Here is a 23,127-nt window from a genome sequence, read left to right as displayed (position 1 = left end):
TCCTCCCACCTCAAGCCGCACCCCCATCTCCTACCGACTAACCTCATCCCGCCCCCTTGACCTGTCAGTCCTCCCTGGACTGACCTATCCCCTCCCTAACTCCCCACCTGCACTCACCTTTACTGGCCCCATCCCCACCTCTTCGACCTGTTCGTTTCCTCTCCACCTATCCTCTCCTCTATTCATCTTCTATCCACCTCCCACTCTCTCCCATTTCAGAATCCCATTCCCCTCCCCCTTTTCTGAAGAAGGGTCTAGGTCCAAAACGTCAGCCTCTCTGCTCCTATGATGCTGCTTGGCCTGCTGTGTTCATCCAGCCCTGCACCTTGTTGTCACAAAAGCTTGTGTTTTCTTTTATTAATTTCCAGGACATAGGAGGCCATGTGACCACAGATATAAGAGCAAAAGTAGGCCATTCAGCCCATTGAGTCTGCTCTACCAGTTGATGACAGCATGGCTGATTTGATAATCCCCAACTCCACTCTCCTGCCTTTTCCCCATAATTCACAGACAAGGACTCCCAAATCCCTCCCTTCTCTGTTACTTTCTAAAGTCTTTCTCCATTTAAATAATGTTCAGCTCTTCTATACTTCCTGTCAAAATGCCTAATCTTACAATTCTGCACATTATGTTTCACCTATCAAATTTTTGCCTACTCACTTAACCTATCGACTCTTTGTGCCATTCTCACCAACTGCCTTCCCACCTATTTTTGTGAGATTGATAAACTTGGCTATGGTACATTTACTGTCTTCATCCAAGTCATCTTTTGTAAATAATTGAGGCCTCAGCATCAATCTCTGTGGCCACTAGGTACATGTTGCCAGCCTGAAAATACTCTACTTATCCAAACTCTGACTTCTACTGGCTCTGGCAAAACTACCAGTGACAGTCAAGACATCTACATATAGACTGTGTGGTTCTGTAAATTTCTTCAGTGGATAGTCAAGAGCTACCACTACTGGGTACAGAGTCACACAGCAGCCAAACACACAAGTAGGGCAGAATAGATAACCATGTTTTTTTAAAACAAAAATCTTTCAAAGCTTTATGTTATCTTTCTTCCATCTGACCAGGCCCCACTGATAATCGCTTTAAACGTTCACTTTTATTAAAACTGAATTCAAATTTGAGATGGTCTTGGTTGATTCAAACTCATGTTGTCAGGTTTATTAGCTCAAACCTCTGGTTTATTAGTGCAATAACATAACTATGATGTCAGTGTTCTCAGCTAGATGATAGACATTTGCTCTGAGCAGACAGGTTAGCTGATGTGTGGGGAACAGCCATTCTATCTGGTCTTGCTGTTAGGAGCAGAGCTACAGAGGGCAGTCTTGCCAAGACACCTCTTGCAGCCAGCAAATTCTATCACTGCCAAAACAGCTAATTTCAAAATAGAGGGAACAGTCAGCATGTCTTAATTTGGTTTTCCTTATGGAGCCTTGAATTCACACAAAAAGCTTGTAAGGTCAGCAAACTGCCATACTATAAATTGTAATGATCATTGCAAAACATATAATTCATAGGTTATGATTTGATTTGATTTCAAAATGATTCATGTCTCAATTTATGCAAAATCTAAAAACTGTTGTTTCAATACACAATTAATGGCAAACTGACAGCACAACTGAGCTCAAACTAGCCGAGCAATTAAATCATACCTTTTGTAGCTACTTCAGATCTGATAAGAACAATGGAGTTCATTTATAGAAAGAAATGCTGGAAATATTCATGCCGGAAATATTCATGCCAGAGAATGTGTGCGCAGAATGAAACAGAATTACCATTTTTGATGAACGTCTGATTTTGGGAGACATGCAGAGTTAAGATCAAATGTGATTTAGCTACATAAGGATCTGAATTCCCTGAAACAGGAAATTATTTTTCCTTGCAATATTTCATATAAAAGTGCTTTTATTTACCTCCCTCTCTCTCACTTACTTTGTCAGTCATTGATTGCGCATTCCTAACTTGTTCCTCCTATACCATTTGTGATGTGAGCTTACCACAAAAGGAAAAACTGTGCAGATGGAAATTTGAAAAGAAATTGCAAAATGCTGGAAATATTCAGTACGTCAGGAAGCATCTGCACAGAGAAAAAGAGTTAATATTTCAAGTTGACAACCTGATGTCTGAAATATTACCTCTGTTTCATTCTCCACAGGTGATGTCTGACTTGAATGTTTCCAAAATTTTCTGTTCTTACATATTAGCTCAGTTGTTCATCTTGGCTTGGAAATAGCTACAAGAGATGTGGATTTATATCTGACTGTTTTGAGTTTAGAACTGCAACAGCACTGTCAGTTTGCTGTTATTTATGTCTTGAAATATAACTGAAGGTCAAATCTGAAAAAAAAACTATGGCTTCCGTGATACTAATGAAGCGTATATATTTTGCAACACTGTGCAAACACACATTTTTCACAGATAAAGGTGTGTTACTGGAACTTCTAACTTTCAAACACAATGTTCAAAAATTAAAATTACCAGAAATTGAATATAAAGTAACAAAACATTTCTCAAAATGTAGGTAATTATAATTAACATCTAGGTTCTCTTGGATTTTATCTCAGTTAGTTTCTTACACCTTTGATGTTAACTCACCCAGTGTCCACCATAGACAAGCCACAGGAGTCTTGCTGAGCTGAGTGAGTTGTGACAACTCAGTCTGGACATGTCCATCCCACACACAGACTACAAATTGGAGAATGGTTGCCAAAATTTCAAACACATATTACAGACTTCACTACATCTGTATTCGTGAAAGCTCAATTAATTTAAATTAACTTTACATACTTAATCCCACATAAAAAAGACAACATTTGAGTAATTTTGCAGCCACACAGACCTTATTGTCAGTCAAGGAATTGACTTATTTAAAGAGTCATAAGTCCTATAATGCAGAACACAGTCCCTCTTCCAGCAGAGGACGCAGCATGGAGTTCAAATGGCCCTGCTGGGTTAGTGTTTCCCACATGTAGAAGTCACACCTCATCCCTGTTTTTGCCTCCATATTTCCCCTCCATTAAAACAGGATCTGTCTGAATCGGCAATGAGACCTCTGGATCCATGTGCACTTTCCATTTTAGAAGATCCCCCGATACTCCATGAGTTTGTAAAAATCCAAACCAAAATTTTTGTTATTGCTATACTTGCTACACTATTCCTGTTTGCTTAGCCCACAACAACTTCTCACCAAGGTCTCCATAGCTGCTCCTCCTTGGCTCTGTAACTTCCTGACCTGTGTAATTAACGGATCTTCATGAACTGTATGTTTCTTCCACTTTGGTCTCACATTTATCCCATTCCTTTTGTCCACCAGTGGTGTCTATGCTTTCAGTTAATGTCCTCAGTTTGGATTTCTCAGTAAACTGGTTCACTACTCTCCTCCTTCAAGAAGCTCCTTCAAACTTTTGACAATACTTTGTCTGAATTCTCTTCGATGCTGGTATTGTTTTTTTCTGTAATACAATCCTGTGAAGTTTTTTTGTGAGTTGTTTTATTTAAAAAGGTACTGTATAATTCTCAATTATTTGTAACTACATTTCTTCTTGAAAGGTGTATCCTGAAATATTCTTATGCATACCTGGTTCTCAATAGGTAAAACACAATCTGCATGTTCAGTCAGTTCTTTCATGGCAAGAACACTGTTGTAAGGTGAAGTGATAACATCATCATCAGCAGAAGGGTAAACAGATGTAACAAATCTGTAGACTTCTGGAAACTCATCCTCTAAAAGGCTCAGCACAAAGGTACCCAGACCAGAACCAGTCCCTAAAAAAGAATTTTTGTTAAAACTTCATCAACTCATGTTACATGAGAAAATATGCTTATGGCACTGTTGCTGAAAACAATATATCCTAGATCTAATTTAGGTAAATCTATGGATAACTTTGATTTACATTTGCAGACAGGTTGGAAGATACAGGAGAGAGAATACAGATGAAAGGAATGTTTTCTAGATGGTGAAATAGGATGACAGATTTTCCCCAGGGATCTGAGCTGAGGCTTCACTTCTCATTGAATATGTCAATAATTTACATGAAGGAAAAGAGTTACACATGCAATTTTTGACATGACACTAAACAGCCACTGAAGTTGTGTAAATGAGGGAGCAAGAATATATAGACAACCCTACTGATTAGGCATAAAAATGGCAGATACAGTTCAATGTGAGAAATTGAGAGGTCATCCATTTTGAAACTGAAAAAGAAAAATATTTCCTAAAAATATTTTCCTAATTATGAGAAATTAAGAGTTATGTATGAACATAGCAAAATACAGGTAGGTGCAGGCCTTTGGGCTCCTCAAGCCTCCTCTGCCATTCAGCTGGATCATGACTGACCAACCTCAATGCAATTTTCTCTGAGGGCCTTTAATAGATAGACCTCTATCAATCCGTGCCTCAAATACACACCAATGACTGAGCTGCCACTGTTCTCGACAGATTCCAAAGATTCACCATCATCTGAGTGAAGAAATTACTCAGTCACTAAATGACATATTTCTTATTCCGAGGCTGTGAGGGAATCTTTGCAGCCCTGAGCAATGAGGGCATTGGTGAGTCAGTTGAGAAAATAAGGTGAGATCCGCAAAAATGGGGTTCTCAACATTCAGAAAAAATGTCCTCTTCTGCAACCAACTTTTGAATGGTGAGATGATAATGTCACAAATGAGTGGTGAGAGGCCTACTTATCTATTTCCATGCATTATTAGCCAATTTCACCTCATTGATATGGTGTTTCGCACTGTCCCATCCACCATATAAAAACTAGATGGCAATAATTCCCAACATGAGTGGGTACCTGGTGACTTCAGCTGACTGCTTCCTCCCACAGGTCTTCATTTTGGACGGTAGTAACCAACATCTCAGAGAATGCTCTAAGGGTGGTGAGTGCACGACTGCAAGCACTGTCATCAAACACATACTTGACTCACAGCAACCTCATGGCATATCCCCAACACAATTAAAATGCAGTACTTCACTTTCGAATGCACCAGCATCTCTAATTGCAATGCTGATGTCAGGACACTTTGCATATAAAAGCAGACATCCAACATCTGGATTCAACCAGAATGTAGCTAAGGGCTGTTCTAATTAGCAAGTTAATTAGAAAAGATAGACAAATGCAAGTCAGAGAACAAGGTAACGCGGAAGATTTAAACTACATATATTTCAATGCAAGATGTCTTACAAATAAGGCTGATGAACTCAGGGCATGTATTGGAACTTGAGACTGGGACATCATAACTATTTGTAGAAGCTTTGCTGAGGGAAGAACAGAACTGGCAGCTCATTGTTCCAGGTTTTAGATGCTATAGGAAGGATAGAAAAGGGTACAAGAGAGCAGGGGGAGTGGCATTTTTGATTAAGAAAAGCATTAATACTGTAATTAGAGAGGATATTTCTGAGGGATCGTCCAGTGAAAATATATGGGTCGATATCAGAAATATGAAAGGGATGATAACGTTGATGGGATTGTATTATAGCCCCCCCAATAGTCAGAGGGAAATATCGAGAGATCTCGATATATGCAAGAATAATAGATTTATAATAGTAGGGGCTTTAAATCTCCAAACATTGACTGAGACTACCATAGTGCCAAAGGCTTGGATGGTTAGGAATTTGTTAAACGTGTTCAAGAAAATTTTCTTTATCAACGTGTAAATGATCCTACTAGAGAGGGAACAAAACATGATCTTCTCTTGGGAAATATGGCAAGGCAAGTGACTGAAGTGTTAGTAGGTGAACGCTTTGAGACTAGTGATCATAATTGTATTTGTTTTAAAATATTCATGGAAAAGGATAAGCCTTCCATAAAAGTTAAAGTTCTTAACTGGAGTAGACTGTTCACAGATAAAGAGACGACTGACAAGTGGGAGGCTTTCAAAAGTATGAAAGGTCAGAGGCATTATGTTCCTGTTAGGGTGAAAGATAAGGCTGGTAAGATTAGGGAATAATTAATGAATAAAGATATTGGAGGTTCTAATCAAGAATAAAAAAGTATCATATATTACATATTGACAATGGGATCAAATGAATCTCTTAAATAGTCTAAAGAATGTAGGGGCATTCTTAAGAGGCAAATCAGCAAGGCAAAGAGGGGATACGAGATAGCTTTGGCAGATAAGGTTAAGGATAATCCAAAGATTCTAGGAGTACACGAACAGCAAGAGAGCAACGAGAGAGAGTAGGGTCCCTTAAAGATCAACGAGGTTGTCTTTGTGTTGAACCTCAGGAGTTGGGAGAGATATTAAATGAACATTTCACATCAATTTTTACCGTGGAGAAAGAGCTGGAGACTACAGAACTCGGGAAATACATATTGATGTTTAGAAAACAGATTACACTACAGAAGAGAAAGTACTGGAGGTCTTAGAAAACACTCTAGAAATCTCTAGGACTTGATCAAATGTATCCCAGGACATGTGGAAAGTTAGGGAGGAAATTGCAGGGACCCTAGCTGAAATATTTGTATCATCTATAACCACGGGTGAGATGCCGGAGGACTGGAGGGCATCTAATGTTGTGCCTTTATTTAAGAAAGGCTGTAAGGAGAAGCCTGGGAACTAAAGACCTGTTAACCTTTACATCGATGGTGGGTAAGTTGTTGGAGGTGATTCTGAAAAATAGCATTCAAAGAGGCAAGGAATGATTAAGGATAGTCAGCATGGTTTTGTGCAAGGGAATCGTGTCTCACAAACTTGATTGAGTTTTTTGAGGAAGTAACCAAAAAGATTGATGAGGGCAGAGTGCTAAGTACTGTTTACTTGGACTTTAGTAAAGCCTTTGATAAGGTTCCGCATGGTAGATGCAAATTGAGTAAAGTTAGATCACACTGGATTCAGGGTGACCTTGCCATTTGGATGGAAAATTAGCTTGACGGTAGGAGATAGGGGGTGTGGTGGAAGTGGTTTCTCGTACTGGAGGTCTATGACCAGCAGTGTTCCCACAGGGATTGGTACTGGGTCCACTGTTGTTTGTCATTTATATAAATGATTTGGAAGAGAATATAGAAGGCATGATTAGTAAGTTTGCGGATGACACCAAAATTGGTGGTATAGTGGACAGTGAAGAAGGTTATCTAAGATTACAAAGAGATCTTGATCAATTGGGTCAATGAAACGAGGAATGGCAAATGGAGTTTAATTTGGATAAATGCGAGGTATTGGATTTTGGTAAAACTAAAAAGGGCAGGACTTATACAATTAATCGTAGGGCCCTGGGTGGTGTTGTAGAACAGAGATCAGGTCAGGTACAAATTTCTTTGAAATTTGAGTCACAGGTAGACAGGGTAGTTAAGAAGGCATTTGGCACGCTTGTCTTCATTGCTCAGACTTTTGAGTATAGGAGCCGGGATGTCATGTTGAAATTGTATAGGGCATTGGCGTGGCCTCTTTGGGAGTACTGCGTGCAGTTCTGGTCACCCTGTTATAGGAAGGATATTATTAAGCTGGAGGGGGTTCAGGAAATATTTACCAGGATGTTGCTCAGAATGGAGGGTTTGAGTTATAAAAATAGGCTGGATATGCTGGGACTTTTTCTACTGGAGCGTACAAGGTCGAGAGATGACCTTACAGAGATTAATAAAATCATGGGGACATAAATAAGGTGAATAGCAAAGGTCTTTTCCCCCAAGGTGGGGCGTTCCAAAGAAGGGGGCGTATTTTTAAGGTGAGAGGAGAAAGATTTAAATAGGACTTCTTTTTCTTAAACAAAGAGAGTAGTTGTTTATATGTGGAATGAACTGCCAGAGGAAGTGGGGGATGCGGGTACAGTTATAATGTTTAAAAGATATTTGGATAAGTACATGAATAGGAAAGGTTTGGAGGGATATGGGCCAAACACCAGCAGGTGGGACTAGTTTGTTTTGGGAACATGGTCGGCATGGACCAGTTGGACTGAAGGATCTGTTTCCTTGCTGCATGACTCTATGCTCTCAGCACTAGCTCACTTTGTAGCTACTTGCATCTCTGCCTTGTCTGCCCTATTTGTGCTTTGATCCCTCAGCCAGGACTCAGTACTTCTGTTTTTCCTTGCTTATTAGCACAGACATAAAGACAGGCAACTTGTCACGCCTGGCAGTAGTCATCAGGGTGAGAGATGTTACTGTCATGTTAGACCAATTGCATGCCTGCACCATGTATCTGCCAAATTATTTCCATAGCACAATTGCTGTCCTAACCGCATCCCAGAATGCTGTCTCCAATCCCTAAAATTGAGTTCCCCAGCTTTCGTACCACAGCAGTGGCATGTGATAACCCCACCTTGATTGACAGTGGCTCGTGTCCTTGGCTGTGTTGGATAGACAGTTCTAATCGATGACTGATCTGTGCAGCTTCCCTGACTCCCAACTGGTTGCACTGGATCTACACAGCTGACTGTAGCTCACTCCCAAGATTATAAGGATACAGATCCCCTTGCCCTAATAACCACAAGTATTCGACTGACCATGTCCAAGCTCCTGGATTGATGGCAGACACGGCAGGGTAATTATTTCAGTGTGTGAGGCAAGGACCTTCACCTTGGCGAGATGTGAAGCTCTGCAAAAGGTCAACAGCATTAAATTGACACCCACATAGTATAGGTGAAAGGCTCTTGTGATCATAAAGTACTATGTGAATCTTAGGCATTGACCTCTTGTGTGGAGTACAAATCCCGTCTCCAAGCTCTCAACTACATCATGCAACATCATAAATCAATCCCACTGGATTGCTGGGTTGCACAAACAATGCACTGTAGCCTGGAAAGATTCAGCTTAGTTACCAATGTATTGATCACTATCCAGAGTTCCAGAGCTGTTCACTTCACAGCTTGGACCAAAAATATCTGGTAGTGTTAAGAATGACTAATCTCTGTGCCTTCATGCCTGCAGTTGAAGCTAAAATAACATTAGCTCAAGCAGCTGATGATGAAAAGTAAATACATATTTACAATGAAACTTCACCTGTGTGCCCCGAGAAGACATTCCTCTTCCTTTCCCTCCCACTACGTCTCTGTGTAGTCTCAGGTTCCGTAGCTTGGGTGGAGAGAATCTACTCAACAGTGGAGCCTGCAGGCCTTGCACTTTTGGGCACATGACCCTGAGGATAGTTGCGGCTCGAGTCCACAGGAGAGTCCTGGCATCCTGTACATTCCTTCACCAGCTGGGTGCCAACAGACACCATCCTTTCTCTTTTTAAGGAAACAGCATTTGGAATGAAGTCAAGGTCCTCCTGCTGTTGGTGCCAATAGCTACAGCAATGGAGTGCCAGTCTAGACTTATATCCATTTGATACTGAGTGTGTTGTATCTGGCTCTCTATAGCAGATGTCAACATGTCTGTAAAAGCAGCCAGATGCTTGCTTACTGAAGGCAGCACAGTACAAACATTGGAGATGTATTAATGTCTCAGAGCCTGAGACTGCAATCTTCAAGTCAGTTTGCCCAGTGACTTTGACAAATGGACCTGTTGCTCCTGCTTCAGCTTACACCTGTGTATCAAGTCATTAATTGCAGACACAATGCCCAATGCTGAAGAGGTGCCTGACCTCTGGCAGTCCTGCGAGTACTAGCAATTTTCCTCAATCAGCTGCTGAGATGTGGCAGTGATGTGCTCACCAGTATGTGCACCCAGCTCTAATCTATCTAAAATATCCACCAGAGGTGTAAATATCTGAGGCTGTAAGGAGCAATCTTGTTGGTGTATCCTCTGAGGGATTTATAACTTCTTTGTCAGAGGTGATGAGGAGATGACTAGTGGGGCTGCCCTCTTGAGGGCGGAGACTGTGCAGATTGCAAGTGTTACAAAAAAGTGGCAGACATTCAGGCATATTAAGAGTACATTCACAATGGCGGTAATGGGATAACTTCACTGCAATAGATAGTATTTCTTATTTGGTTTCTGGGACAACGAGGCTTCGGCATCACAACATCGACAGTTGTGGTCATTGCCAGCCAGGGGAAGGATTCTCTCTTCATAGGTCGAGGAAGCAAATATAGGGCATCCTACCATCCAGCGTGGCCCAGTCTGCCCTGTTGTGGGCCTGGAATGCGACAAAGGAAGAATTGAGTGAGATGAAAGGGGCTGGCACTGCTGTTAGTGCTGGTGCATGTGGAGAAACAGTGGGGAGGTGTCTTAAGTGAGTGAGTGAACAGGCAGCTCAGAGGCCATGCAGAGTTGGTAGTCTGCAAATGGCTGGTGTGGGTGAGAGCAAGTGAGCAATGGTGTTGCATGTAATTGTCGGAGTGGTAGACCATGAGTATTAGCGAGTGGTCGGTGCAGTGGCAGAAAGAGAGTGAGTGTGAGGTAGCAGAGAGAAGATGGTGGGACTTAGCCCCACAGAACAGCAAAGTTCTTCTTGTGATATTGCTGCAGGTTCGTCAGCACTGCTGACATCTCACTGGCCGTGGTGGTAATTTCAGATTGGGTTGCCAGCGTCTGGTGCCTTGACCTTCTCAGTTGGTTCTGAGAGAAGAGGATGACCCTCACCTGCATCAATCCATTCACTAGGACTACCAAGTCCCTGTTGGCAAATTGGGGCCCAATCTTGCCTCTGTCCACCATTTCTGGGTAATTTTTCTGACAAAGGAACCATGCAGGGCAGCAACAGCGCTTGAGCTGGTGCACAACTGCATTTTAGAAATGGCCATGTCTCTATAAATCTTAGGAGGCCCAGCAGTGGCAAGTACATTTGTCTCTGCCAAGACAGAAGATAAAATGAACAGGGTGCCATAGAGGCATAGTACATAGCTAATAAGGCGAGTTTCACGGAAAGCATGAGAAATCACGTTAGGTTTCATACAGAGAAATCCTCCAAGAAACTTGGGAAAAAAATTTACACTGTCAGAAAACTGATTTCTGGTGAAATGCAGCACCATGTTCCCCGATTTTCAATTCCTCCTCCATTCTTTCAAAGGAGCAAACAGATTTGTATGCTCACGTATACAAATCATTAAAGCAAAGGTACAAAACTCAAATTAAAAAAAGGGACAATGGAACATTGGCTTTTATCAAACAGTTGAAATTCAAAATTTGATTAATTCATTAATTATGAAATTATTCATTAATTATTCAAAAATTCATTAATGATGCTTTACAGCACCATGCCAAGTTCCCATCTGAAGAATCACATTCAGTTTTGGGAGAAAGGATTCGATAGTTCATCTATACACACCTAACTATTTCCTCTTGTGGCAAATCCAGAACAACACTGAGGCCACCATATTAAGATTAGAACAAACATGTTCAAGAGTGAAATCAGGAAGCAATGTTTCATGCAAAGGGAAGTCAGCAGAGATGTCAAGTCAACTGGAGCCATAATGCATTGTGGGTGAGGTACATTGATACAGCGTGGGGCTTCTACACCTCACTGTTTGAAAGCCCAATTGTCTGGAGCTGCCAGCTAATCTGATTGGTTGGCAGCTCCAGCACCATTACAGCTCTACAGTGGACACTGCATGCAGACTCATGAAGGAAGTCCAATGAAATCTGGGGTGAGGTAGTTATTTGGGAGGGGGGTGCTTTAAGATAAGAGAAGGTAGGGTTTAAAAGTATATGCACATCGGAATGAAGGAGTGATGTCTTCTCAAATTGGGAGTTTGCAGCATTGCTCCCAATAGGTAACAGAACCCTCTAATGTTAATGCTCTCTTCAGTTATGCTTTTTTAAATATAGAAAAAGGGGAAAATAATGGGATTTCCACTCCCATCTGCCTGTCCATGACAAGCACCTTCTGGTGTAATATCAGGATCCACTGAACTTTAAATAAGCTCAACTGACCCTTAATTTACTTACATAGCGGCTGATATTGGCACCTGTCCATTCTCTGCAATATGGGAGTGAGAAAGTGATGGGCTAGTCACCTGACTTGTATTATACACTCTCTCCAGCAAGAAAAACAGCTAACATGGGCATGTAATATCTTGCCCCTGAAACCTGCAATTCCAAAAGGCTAGGGATGCTGCATTAATTTTTATCTCCTTAAAAGGAGATATATACATTATTTTTAGCATAGGGCATCAAGTGACGCAGAACAAAGGCAAATAAATGAAGTTATTCATATAGAACAGCCATGATCTAACTGATTGGTTGAACAGACAGGAGAGATGAACAGCCAACTATTGTTCCCATGTCTTGTATTTGTTGAATAGGTTTAGAACGCTCATTCAACTATATAGTCAAAACATGAAAATATTTCCTCTAACAACTTGATTTTTTAAGCAAATTTGAGTAGTTCAAAATTAATAATTTAGTTCTAGTTTCTAATCAATTCAAAATAGAAATTGGTAGTGTCTCAAGAATGTGTACAAGTACTACTCACCTCCACCCATTGAGTGAATTAAAATAAAGCATTGCAAACAATCACAATGTTCAGCCGTTTTTCGGATTACTTCTAGAATACGATCACGGTACAGGGAACCATATTGTTTATTTCCAACTGCCCTGCGGAAAAAAAATTCAGAAAGTATACGTGAACTGCCAGAATTGTGTATGTCAGTAAAATGTAATTGCTTTCTAAGTTTGCCTGACGCTAATTCAAAATTCATTCAGAAAGTCTTGCATGAACATCATTACTCCGTTTACAGGGCTGATGTTTCCATGTTCCTGGCAATTAAGAAATCAATATAACACACAAGTGATTATTTTGATGAGAAATGAAATTTTGATAGCTATTGGTTCTATTCCTGCCCAGCTCTTTCTGAAGTATTAACTGGAACAATTACCTGCAAAGTTTCACATCCCAAAACTTTTTTTTAATGTTTTAACTCAGAGATCTGCTACATATATCCATCATTATGGGGGAATGAATTTCTTTTTAATTAAAGTCTTGTTTGACAATTTTTACTGTTGTGCTTATATCCAATGATATGCTTACAATCCGGATCAGCGTGAGGTAGAACAAGGAACCTGAACTGTAGATATTTTCCAATGAACTTGTCAGAGATGTTGTTATTCACCTCTAAAGCAGGTGGGACATAAACCCGGGCCACCTGGTCCAGTGGGGACTTAAACCTTGGCCACATGGGCCAAAGGTAGGGACACTACCATTGCACCACAGTTCAGTTTTTCGTCAATGGTAACCACCAGGACGGTGGTAATAGGAGGATTTAGTGATGGTGATACCATTGGATGTCAAAGGACAATAAGTTACGATTTCCTCTTGTTGGAGACGGTCATTGCCTGGCACTTGTATGATGAGAATGTAACTTGTTAATTGTCAGACAAAACTGGATATTATTCAGGATTTGCTGTATTTATGCATGGGCTACTTCAGTATCAGAGGAGTCGTGAATGGTACTGAACATTGTTCAGTCATCAGCAAACATCCCCACTTATTACCTTAGGATGCAGGGAAGAGTGTTAATGAAGCAGCTGAAGATGGTCCGGCCAAGTACACTACTCTGAAGAACTCATGCAGTGATGCCCTGGAACGGAGATGACTGACCTCGAGCCACCACAACCATCCTCCTTTGTGCCAGGTATGACTCCAATCAGAAGACCGTTTTACCCTAATTCCCACTGTCTCCAGTTTTGCCAAGACTCCTTGCTTTGATGTCAAGTGCAGTCACTCTCACCTCATCTCTTTTGTCCATGTTTGAACCAAGGCTGTATAAAGGTCAGAGGCTGAATGACCCTGGCAGAACCCAAACTGGGTGTCACGGAGCAGGTTATTGCTAAGCAGGTGCTGCTTGATAGCATTGTTGTTGACACCTTCCATCACTTCACTAGTGATCGAGAGTAAACTGATGGGGCAGTAATTGGCTGGGTTGGATTTGTCATTTTTTTATGGACAGGACATATGTGGTCAACTTTCACATGGTCAGATAGATACCAATGTTGTAGCTGTACTGGGAGAGCTTGGCTAAGGGTGCCGCATGTTCTGGAGCTAAAGTTTTGAGTATTACTGTCAGAATGTTGTCAGCGACCATAGCCTTTGCAGCATCTAGTGCCTCCAACTGTTTCATGAAATGAGTGAATCAAATTGGCTGAAGACCGATATGTATAATGCTGGTGACCAGTGAATGAAGCAGAGATAAATTATGTATTCAGCACTTCTGGCTAAAGTTTGTTGTAAATGCTTCAGCCTTATCTTCTACACTGATGTGCTGTCCCCCATTATTGAGAATGGGGATGTTTACGGAGCGTTCTCCTCCAGTGAGTTATTTAATTGTATATCACCATTGACAATGAGATGTGGCAAGACAGTAGAGCTTAAATCTAATCCATTAGTTGTGGAATCACTTAGCTCTATCTATCACTTGCTGCTAATGCTGTTTGGCATGCAAGTAGTCGTATTTTGTAGCTTCACCAGGTCGACATTGGGTATTCCTGGTGCTGCTCCTGGGATTTCTTTCTGCTGGTTTCTCCTAACTAAAGTTAATCTCCTGGTTTGATGGTAATGGTAGAATGGGGCATATGCTGGACCATGGTGGAATATGATTCTGCTGATGGCCCACAGTGCCTCATGGATGTTCAGTCTTTAGTTGCTATTTGAAGTCTATTTCATTTAACTGGGTGATCATGCCACACAACAAAATGACATGTACTTTCAATGTTAAGACAGGACTTTGTCTCCATTAGGACTGTGTGGTGGTCACTCTTACCGATGCTGTCATGAACAGATGCATCCGTGACAGGCAGATTGATGAGGATGAGGTCATGTTTTTTCCTCTTATTGATTCCCTCACACCTGCCACAGACTCAGTCAGTTTAGCAATGTGCTTTAGGACCTGACCAGCTCAGTCAGTACTGGTGGTGCTGAGCCACTCTTGGTGTTGGACGTTATAATCCCCCATCCAGAGTACATTCTGTACACTGTACAGAGTACACTGTAATCCTTCACCCCAATGTACATTCCTTGACACCCTTCGTTCTTCCTCCAAGTGCTGTTCAACATTGAGGAATACTGATTCATCGGCTTAGCATGGGCAGTATATGGTAGATCAGCAGAAGATTTCCTTGCTCATGTTTGACCTGATGCCATGAAACTTCATGGGGTCCAGAGAGTGGGTGTGTGTGCAAGGTTTGAGAGGGACCCTGGACCCTAGGCCCTAGATTGCTCAACGTTTCTGGCTAACAGGATTTTCAGCCCAGTCTATCGTTTTCTAACTGTGCTTAAACATAAATACCAAAAAGAATTGCTTCCTGGTTAGCTCAGCTGCTTCACATTTGTCATTTAAGTTACTGAGTTCTTTCTTTGCATTTTTTGTCACAGAGATTCATCATTACTGTTCCACCAAATTTCGTTTTCTGCAAAATTTTCTCACTGGAAGGCACAGGAAAGAAAAGATGAAATGTGCAACCCATTCCATTCCACTTCTGCAACCCCAAGCAAGAAAATCGGACAACCCTTGTCAACAGATAGGAATATCAGGAGAACTGTATAAAGTAAATGTTTTAAATTATACATAAATAAAATTAACTATAACAGGTTTACTCCCAGTAGAGGTAAGGACAAGTTATGACACTGTGCTGTCATTCCAACAGTCTCTTGCTTTCAGAGTGCTCCTTATCCCAAGCTCACAGATTTGCACCCATAGTGGCAACCTCACAGCATGAGGATTTTCAAGGCTCAAAATTGAGTCACAGTGGGAAAAAGTTTGGGAAATACTGATCTAGAATATTATTGTTTTATGGTGGATAAGACCAAGACTACAAATATGTTCAGCTAAGCAGGAAGTAAACTTAAGAGGTAATAAACAAAAAAAATCTAATTCAAATGGTTTACAATGTAAAAAGTATAGACAAAAATAGTTGGAGTTAGATACTAAGCTGGTAGAGTTATAAAATAGATGGATTCAATCTGGAGGGTCATTAGTCATTTATTTTTTCTTTTGATTTTCTTACCAATTATTACCAGAACCAGATACATCAGTTATAAGTTGTTTACTGTCAAAAACATCCCTCAATGGACCCTGAAGTAATTCATTAACGACACCTTCTTCCATGTCAACGAGTACTGCCTAGAAGACAAAAATAAATGCTTCCGAATGTTAAACTTTGACATAAATATTCAGACAAAACCAACAATGATTTGATTATACTAAATTAATTAAACCATAACAAATCGATGAGGTAAAATTCAACATTACAAAACAAAAATAAACCAGATCATTAGCAGAACGTTCATAAGTGTCTGTTTATCTCATCCTTTTCCTGACTATGGAAGTATTTCTTCATAAAATGAATCCTCAAACAAGAAATGCTTGCAGTCCAATAGGCAATTACTATATCATTACCAAGTTATAATTGTACACAATAAGAAGTAAAGATTTTACCCGAGCTTTAAGAGATCGAATTATTCCTTTGTGAAGATTTATATCATCTCCATTAGTAGATCTACAAAATAATGAATTCATAAAAACAGGTGATTGTTTTTGTAATAAATAAATGATCCTGAAGAAAATTACATCAGAAAAATATTACTGCCAATCTATTCCTTTCCGCCATTTGAAAAAGTTTTAATTTGCAACATTTGTGAATATCATTTTTACTATGTCATTCTTAGCATCATTTCAGGTTTATTGCCAATTTTCAAAGTAGGAAAATGTTATGGTTTTTACAATATTTTCAATTTCAACAAATTCATTCAAAACTAAATTCCTTACCTTGTATCCACATTTCTAAAGAAGTTACCAAGCGCTTCATCATAGATGCCTTTCTAAATTAGAAACAGAATTAATCAATTTTCTCTTTAAACCATTTCACAATGATATTAGCAAAAAGTCAAACTCAACAATTGTAAAATCTAATCCATCCAAGTAATAAAAACAATTAATAAACACATTTATATTAAAAACAGGTAATCAAGTCAGAAAGAATATGTTATTTAAATTGTTGGAAACTCTTAAGGGGAGTGGAACAACTCACTTTTACTTTACTAGTTAGCAACTACGAAATCATGCCAGTAGTTGAAAGTTTTCTGCACTTTTCATATACAGTATTACTAATTAATATTTTCTCCCTCCACACCAAAAGTCTTCAGGTCACATTTGTGTACAGTTCCATGGGTTTGCAGGTGTCTAGTGATGTCTAAATGTATTTCCATTTCCACTTGTAAAAATCATAAGTATTACTGCTCATTTACCTTATTCACATTTGCATGCTCTCGTAAAACCAAGTCCCAAAATCTGCAGCCAACTTGATTGCCACATTGGCCCACTGACAAGAATGAAAACATGAAATTATTGTTTGGAAAAACATGAATACCACCAGTATATACTTATCTTGATTCTATGCTATTCAGAACTTATTCAGAAGTGGGGGGTTTGGAGGGGGAGCGGTGGAGTTAAAGGGGGGGAAAAGAGTGTCGAGAACTGGTTCCTTACACCCATGATTTTCAGTTAATAAGTAATATTCCTTACTTTCAGTGAATTTCACGTCTACGTTACATTTGTTGTACCATTAAGTTGATCAAAGTTGCACTCCAATAAGACTCTCATTCTCCAAGTTCAAGAGATATCCAAGTACTGGGAACATTTGCCATCAGGTGTGCTTAATGCTACACATACTCATGGTGGCAAAACTCCGAGCTTCACTGGGGTACGCACACTGGCATGTGACAAAACAATATCCAACTACAAACAGTTTTAGAATTTGTACATATACTCAGCCGTAGTTAACTGCACATAGTGTATTGTCCACCAAATAATAACCAATAAAACTAACAATATCCTTTAGGATATACTGATTATTTTGCACATGATACATAATGCATAACGTACTGTCGGGTGTTAAGTCACTTATTTCAAAGAAACAATCCTTTCAGAATAAAATAATAAATAATATGAATCATTAGTATATGGCAACTACACTGACCTTGTGAAAATAAAATGAATCGGATCACTGAGAAGATGTGTTCAAATTGCTTGCTTTTCTTTCAAGCCCTAGTGCACACCTGGGTGACGTTGGAATTAAATCATGAGGCTCCCAAAAGTCTGAGCGAAACTTTCCCAGGGCAAAAAAAAGTTTCCATTCGTGGTTTGTCTAAAAATTTGAAGGGTCAATTGGCACTGGGTCAGGTGTAATGCTGGAAGTTGAACCTGGTGTCTATGGCAACTTTGCACCAGTTTTATCCTCCTGATTCTCAAGAGAAGGCTGACAGCTTCCAGCTTTAAGCAGTGTATTTAATTTGCTGCTGAACCTGCCTCTTTTCAAAATTAGTACCCTTGCTCTCCTCAGCACTACTTTCAATGCTTCACTGTTTCCTCTTTTTTTGATAACCAGAATTGGACACCTTGTGTTTACTGGCATCATACCAAACTCAAATAGTTATGTCTGAATTTCTGAAACAGTCAGACACTTTACTTGTAAAAATGCCATGTCTGGGGGAGCATACAACAGGGGTAGCACCCTCTAACAGAGGCTGGAGAAGCCAGTCAGCATGCGTATCTGGAGCCCAGAGGGAAGGCCAAAGAGTGAGAACAAAGGATGTACTGTAACACCCAGGGAGGAGGAGCAAAGGGAGAAGTAGGATTGACCCTGAGAGGAGGGTCTACAGATCTAGACCAAAGCCTCCTTTTTCACCCTCCCATTTTTTGAATGTGGCTACACATTAACCAGTTTCCAAGCAATCTTCCCAGTATTCATTATTTCTTTCATAATGATCATCACTTTCTGTATTTCAACAATGTGGGATAAATATCACCCATCTCAATCATTAAAATGAAATACCTTAGACCAAATTTGACCTTGAAAAAAACTGCTTTTTTGACCATGGAGAAAATAGAAGCCCAAACCCCTTTACCCCTCAGTTACCTCCTATAACCCCTAATTATCTCCAATCACCACGCCTCAATATGCAAAGATTGCCACTCACCACCTTGCCCTCCATATCCCATCACTGTTTCCCCTACAAAAATTTTGCTGTTCAACACTGTAGTCTCTCTCTGTATCTCACTGACTCTGTGTTTTGGAGATAACTTCTTTGGTTAGGCACAGATGGTAGGCATGGAATAAAATTGAAAGAAAATATGTACAATACTGCAAAAAGAAATTGTAGGCCAAGAGATTACGAACACTTTAGAAACCAACAAAGGATGATTACAAAAACATAAACAGGGAGAAACTGGAGAAGGAGATAAAACTGGTAAAAATTATTAAGGCATTAAAAACCTTAACAAATATATTAAAAAAAAGCATATCTAAAATCAGCATTATCTACTTAGAGACAAGAGTATTGATAATGGGATACAAGAAAACAGCAGAAGTTCTGATCAAGTAATTTCATAGAATCCCTACAGTATATAAGCAGGCAATTGAGTGCACACCACCACTCCAAACAGCATGCCTCCCAGACCCACCCCGCCATCCTATCCGTGCGTTTCCCATGGCTAAGCCATCTAACTTGCACAACCCTGGACACTATGGGCAATTTATCATGGCCAATCCACCTAACTTGCACATCTTTGGATTGTGGAAGAAACCGGAGCACCCACAGGAAACCGGCACACCCACGCGGACAATGTGTAAACTCAACACAGTCGCCAGAGGGTGGAATTGAACACAGGTCCCTGGTGCTGTGAGGCAGCGGTATTAACCACTGAGCCCTGTGCTGCTCCTATTGGTATTTGTCTTCAGAGTAGACAACACAAAAAACATCCGGAGAGGTATAGAAAGGGATGGGTAAAAGGGAGTGACAAACACTAAATAATCACAAGGGATGAAGTACTGGAAAAATAAGAAACAAATGTGCAAAACCAAAAGAGCTTGGTTGGTCAAGTGTATTCCATTTTAACTGTAACTAACTCACAGGCAGGGTCATCTTGTGTACACACCTTACCAACCCTCTGACACAGCTTTGGTCATATTTGAAAATACACTATTTTAGGATTCACTCACACATTGCAATAATTGAGAGTGAAAATTCTGGTCAGTTCAGTGATTTCTAATTCATCATACTCCAGAAGGAATTTCCAGAAAGCTTTGTATGAGAATGGGAGAAGGGGGTAGAAAAGATTGAAGGGCAGAGTGCAGAATACAAACATACAGATCAGGAGCAGGAGTAGGTCATTCAGCTCCTATAACACTGTTCAGTGAGATCACAATTGATCTGATTAGAACTCAAATCTACATTCCCATCTACCCAATAACCTTTCAACCCCTTTCTAAACAAGAATTTACCTCTGCCTTAAAAATTTTTAAGGACCGCGTCCACCACCTTTTTGGGACGAAAATTGCCTAATTGCTGTTGTAAATGGATAACCCCTGATTTTTAAACAGTGATCCCTAATTCTGGATTCTCCCATAAGAGGATGCATCTTTCCCATCTACCCTACCAAGACTCTTCACAATTTTGTGTTTCAATCAAGTTGCCTCTTATTCTTCTAAATGTCAGCAGATACAAACCTGATCTGTTCAACCTTTCCTCAAAAGACAACCTGTAGAGTCCAGGTATTCGACTAGAAAACCTTTCTGAACTGTCTGCAATGCATTACATCTTTCCTTAAATAAAGGTGACCACTACACAGTAATCCAGAGGCAGTGTCCTGTACAACTGAAGCACAATGTTTCTTTTTGGATTTAATCCCTCTAGTGATAAATGATAAATGATAGCATTCTATTAGCTTTCCAAATTATTTGCTGTACTATATACTAACTTTCTGTAATTCATACATTAGGACAGCCGGGTCTGTCTTTAACTCAGAGCTCTGCAATTTCTCATTATTTATATAACAAGCCTTTTATTCATTCTGCCAAAACATACAACTTCACATTTTCTCACATCATACTCCATTTATCACATATTTGCCCACTCACTCTATCTTTCAATATATTTTTGCACTATCCTGTGTTTTCATCAAAACTTGTCTCTGAGGTCTCAGCAAATTTGGCAACCGTACCCTCCATCCCTCATCTAAGTCATTTATATAAAGTACGCATAACTAAGGTCTCAGTATCTATCCCTGTGGCACATCATTCGTTACACATTGTCAACCTGAAAAAATCATTTAAAAGAAAGTCAACTTAAACCTACATTCTGTTTCCTGTTGGCCAGTCAATATTCTATATATGAATAGTGTGTATAGCAGGTCTGCACATATGGACCAGATACTCAATTAAATTAGCAACCACCCCAACACCCTTAAATGGAGCTGCATCAGGACACTACTTAAAAGAGCCACAACACAATGCAGCAACCCAGAACTACACAAAGCAGAACACGAGCACTTATACGGAGTCTTCAAAAGAAACGGATAACTGAGAAGCACAACCTGCTGTTACCTCCGAGACAGACCACAACAGGAAGACACAACACGACCAGACTCACTAATCACACAACCATACATCAAGGACATTTCAGAGATGACCACAAGACTACTCAGACGCCTAGGTATCAGAGTTGCCCACAAACCAACAACCACCCTACGACAGCTACTGACTAACGTAAAGGATCCCATACCCAAAACCAGCGAAACTGGGGTAATACACAAAATACCACGCAAGGACTGTGAGAAACACTACATAGGCCACACTGATATACAGATACATGAACACCAACTAGCCACCAAGAGACACGACCAATTCTTACTTGTCTCACTACACACGGTCAACGAGGGACACAAATTCAAATGGGACAACACATCAATAATCACACAAGCCAAACAGAAACACGCCAGGGAATTCCTGGAGGCCTGGTATTCCAACTCGATCTCTGTCAACAAACACAATGAATTAGACCCTGTTTACAAGTCACTGAGAAACAAAACCGGAAGTAGTAACAGCCACCGCAGCAAACCGAGGCATATAATTAACGAGCTGCACAAAACACCGACGCTCCATCGGAGACGCACTGACGATGTTACCTAGCAGGGTAACGAAACGTCTGCAACCAAACCCATAGGCTCAGTAAGCATGTCTACAACCTCATCTATACATGCCAATATGCTCCCCCTAAACTATGAATTTTATTTTAGCAACAACCTTTGATGTGGCACCTTATGAAATACCTTCTGGAAATTCAAATACAGTACAATCACTGGCTCCCTTTCAGTCACAAAACCTGCTAGCTCCTCAAAGAATTCCAATGGATTGGTGAAACATGATTTCCCTTTCACAAAACCATGGTGACTTTCCTCAATTACCTTGAACTTATCAAAGTGCCCTGTTATAGCTTCTTTAATAATAGGTTTTAATTTTTCCTTCTGATAGTTGTTAAGCTAACTGGCCTGTCCATTCCTGCTTTCTGCTTCGTTCTCTTTTTGAACAAAGGAGTTACATTAATCATCTTCCAAATAAAAGCACTGTGCCAAAATCAAGGGAGTTTTGGAACATTAAAACCAATGTATTACCTATCTCGCCATTCTTAAATCCCTAGGATGAAGTCCATCAATACACAGACACTTATCAATCTGCAGCACCAACAATTTACTTACTACCACTTCTCTGGTGATTGTAATTTTCCTGAGTGCCTCCCTCCCTTCCATTTCCTTATTTATCAGGCTTCAGGAATGTTACTTGTATCTGCTACAGTGAAGAGAGATGCAAAATACCTGATAATTCACCTGGTAGTTCCTTATTTTTCATTATAAATCTCCCAGTCTTACTAACTAGAGGACCAACTGTTACTTTGTTAACACATTTTTTTAATTAGTTATAGGATCTCTTGCCATCTGTTTTTATATTTGTGGCTAGCTTTCTCTTCTACCTCTATCTATTTTTCAGTCATTCTTTGCTGCTTTTTATGTTCTGACAGGCTACCTTTCTTTGCACAATGATGTGCATTTTATTTCAGTTTGATTAAATCTTTAACATTTCTAGTTAACCACGAGACACACGTTCATTTTTCTTTCTCATTGCTAGCATCTATTCTGTGATAGCCCCTGCGTCTGGATTGACCTACACATTAACCTAATTTCCTAAATCACTTCAGGCAGTTCTGTTTCCATGCCCTCCTAATTCCCCATAGGGTCCCCAGAGCTGTCTGAAATTGTTCGTAGGGGTAATGATGAAGACAGGAGAGCAGACAGAGCTGGCTGAAGTAAACTGGCCAGTTAATGTTAAAGGGGGTAGTAGGAACTGCAGATGCTGGAGAATCCGAGACAACAAGGTGCAGGGCTGGATGAACACAGCAGGCCAAGCAGCATCATAGGAGCAGAGAGGCTGACGTTTCGGGCCTAGACCCTTCATCAGAAAAGGGTCTAGG

General features: G+C 40.2%; 1 protein-coding gene across 4 annotated transcripts in view; it reads right to left on the bottom strand.

The window, feature by feature from the left end:
• Positions 1–23,127, bottom strand: part of tube1 (tubulin, epsilon 1) — a 37,239-nt gene that overhangs the window by 13,202 nt on the left and 910 nt on the right. For 2 of the 4 annotated variants that reach the window (XM_048596935.1, XM_048596934.1), the window contains exons 2-8: positions 17,071–17,144; positions 16,592–16,644; positions 16,262–16,322; positions 15,831–15,946; positions 12,304–12,425; positions 3,587–3,774; positions 2,605–2,694 (exon numbers count right to left, since the gene is read on the bottom strand). In XM_048596935.1, coding sequence (XP_048452892.1) covers positions 2,605–2,694; positions 3,587–3,774; positions 12,304–12,425; positions 15,831–15,946; positions 16,262–16,322; positions 16,592–16,644; positions 17,071–17,144 — 704 coding nt within the window. Of the gene's footprint in view, positions 1–2,604; positions 2,695–3,586; positions 3,775–8,452; positions 8,545–12,303; positions 12,426–15,830; positions 15,947–16,261; positions 16,323–16,591; positions 16,645–17,070; positions 17,145–23,127 lie in introns of those variants that run through there. The other 2 variants (XM_020537206.2, XM_048596936.1) reach the window with 2 other exon arrangements.

This window comes from Rhincodon typus, chromosome 5 (genome assembly GCF_021869965.1).
Source record: "Rhincodon typus isolate 14 chromosome 5, sRhiTyp1.1, whole genome shotgun sequence".
Lineage (NCBI taxonomy): Eukaryota > Metazoa > Chordata > Chondrichthyes > Orectolobiformes > Rhincodontidae > Rhincodon > Rhincodon typus.
This window is presented reverse-complemented; position numbering and strand designations above follow the sequence as displayed.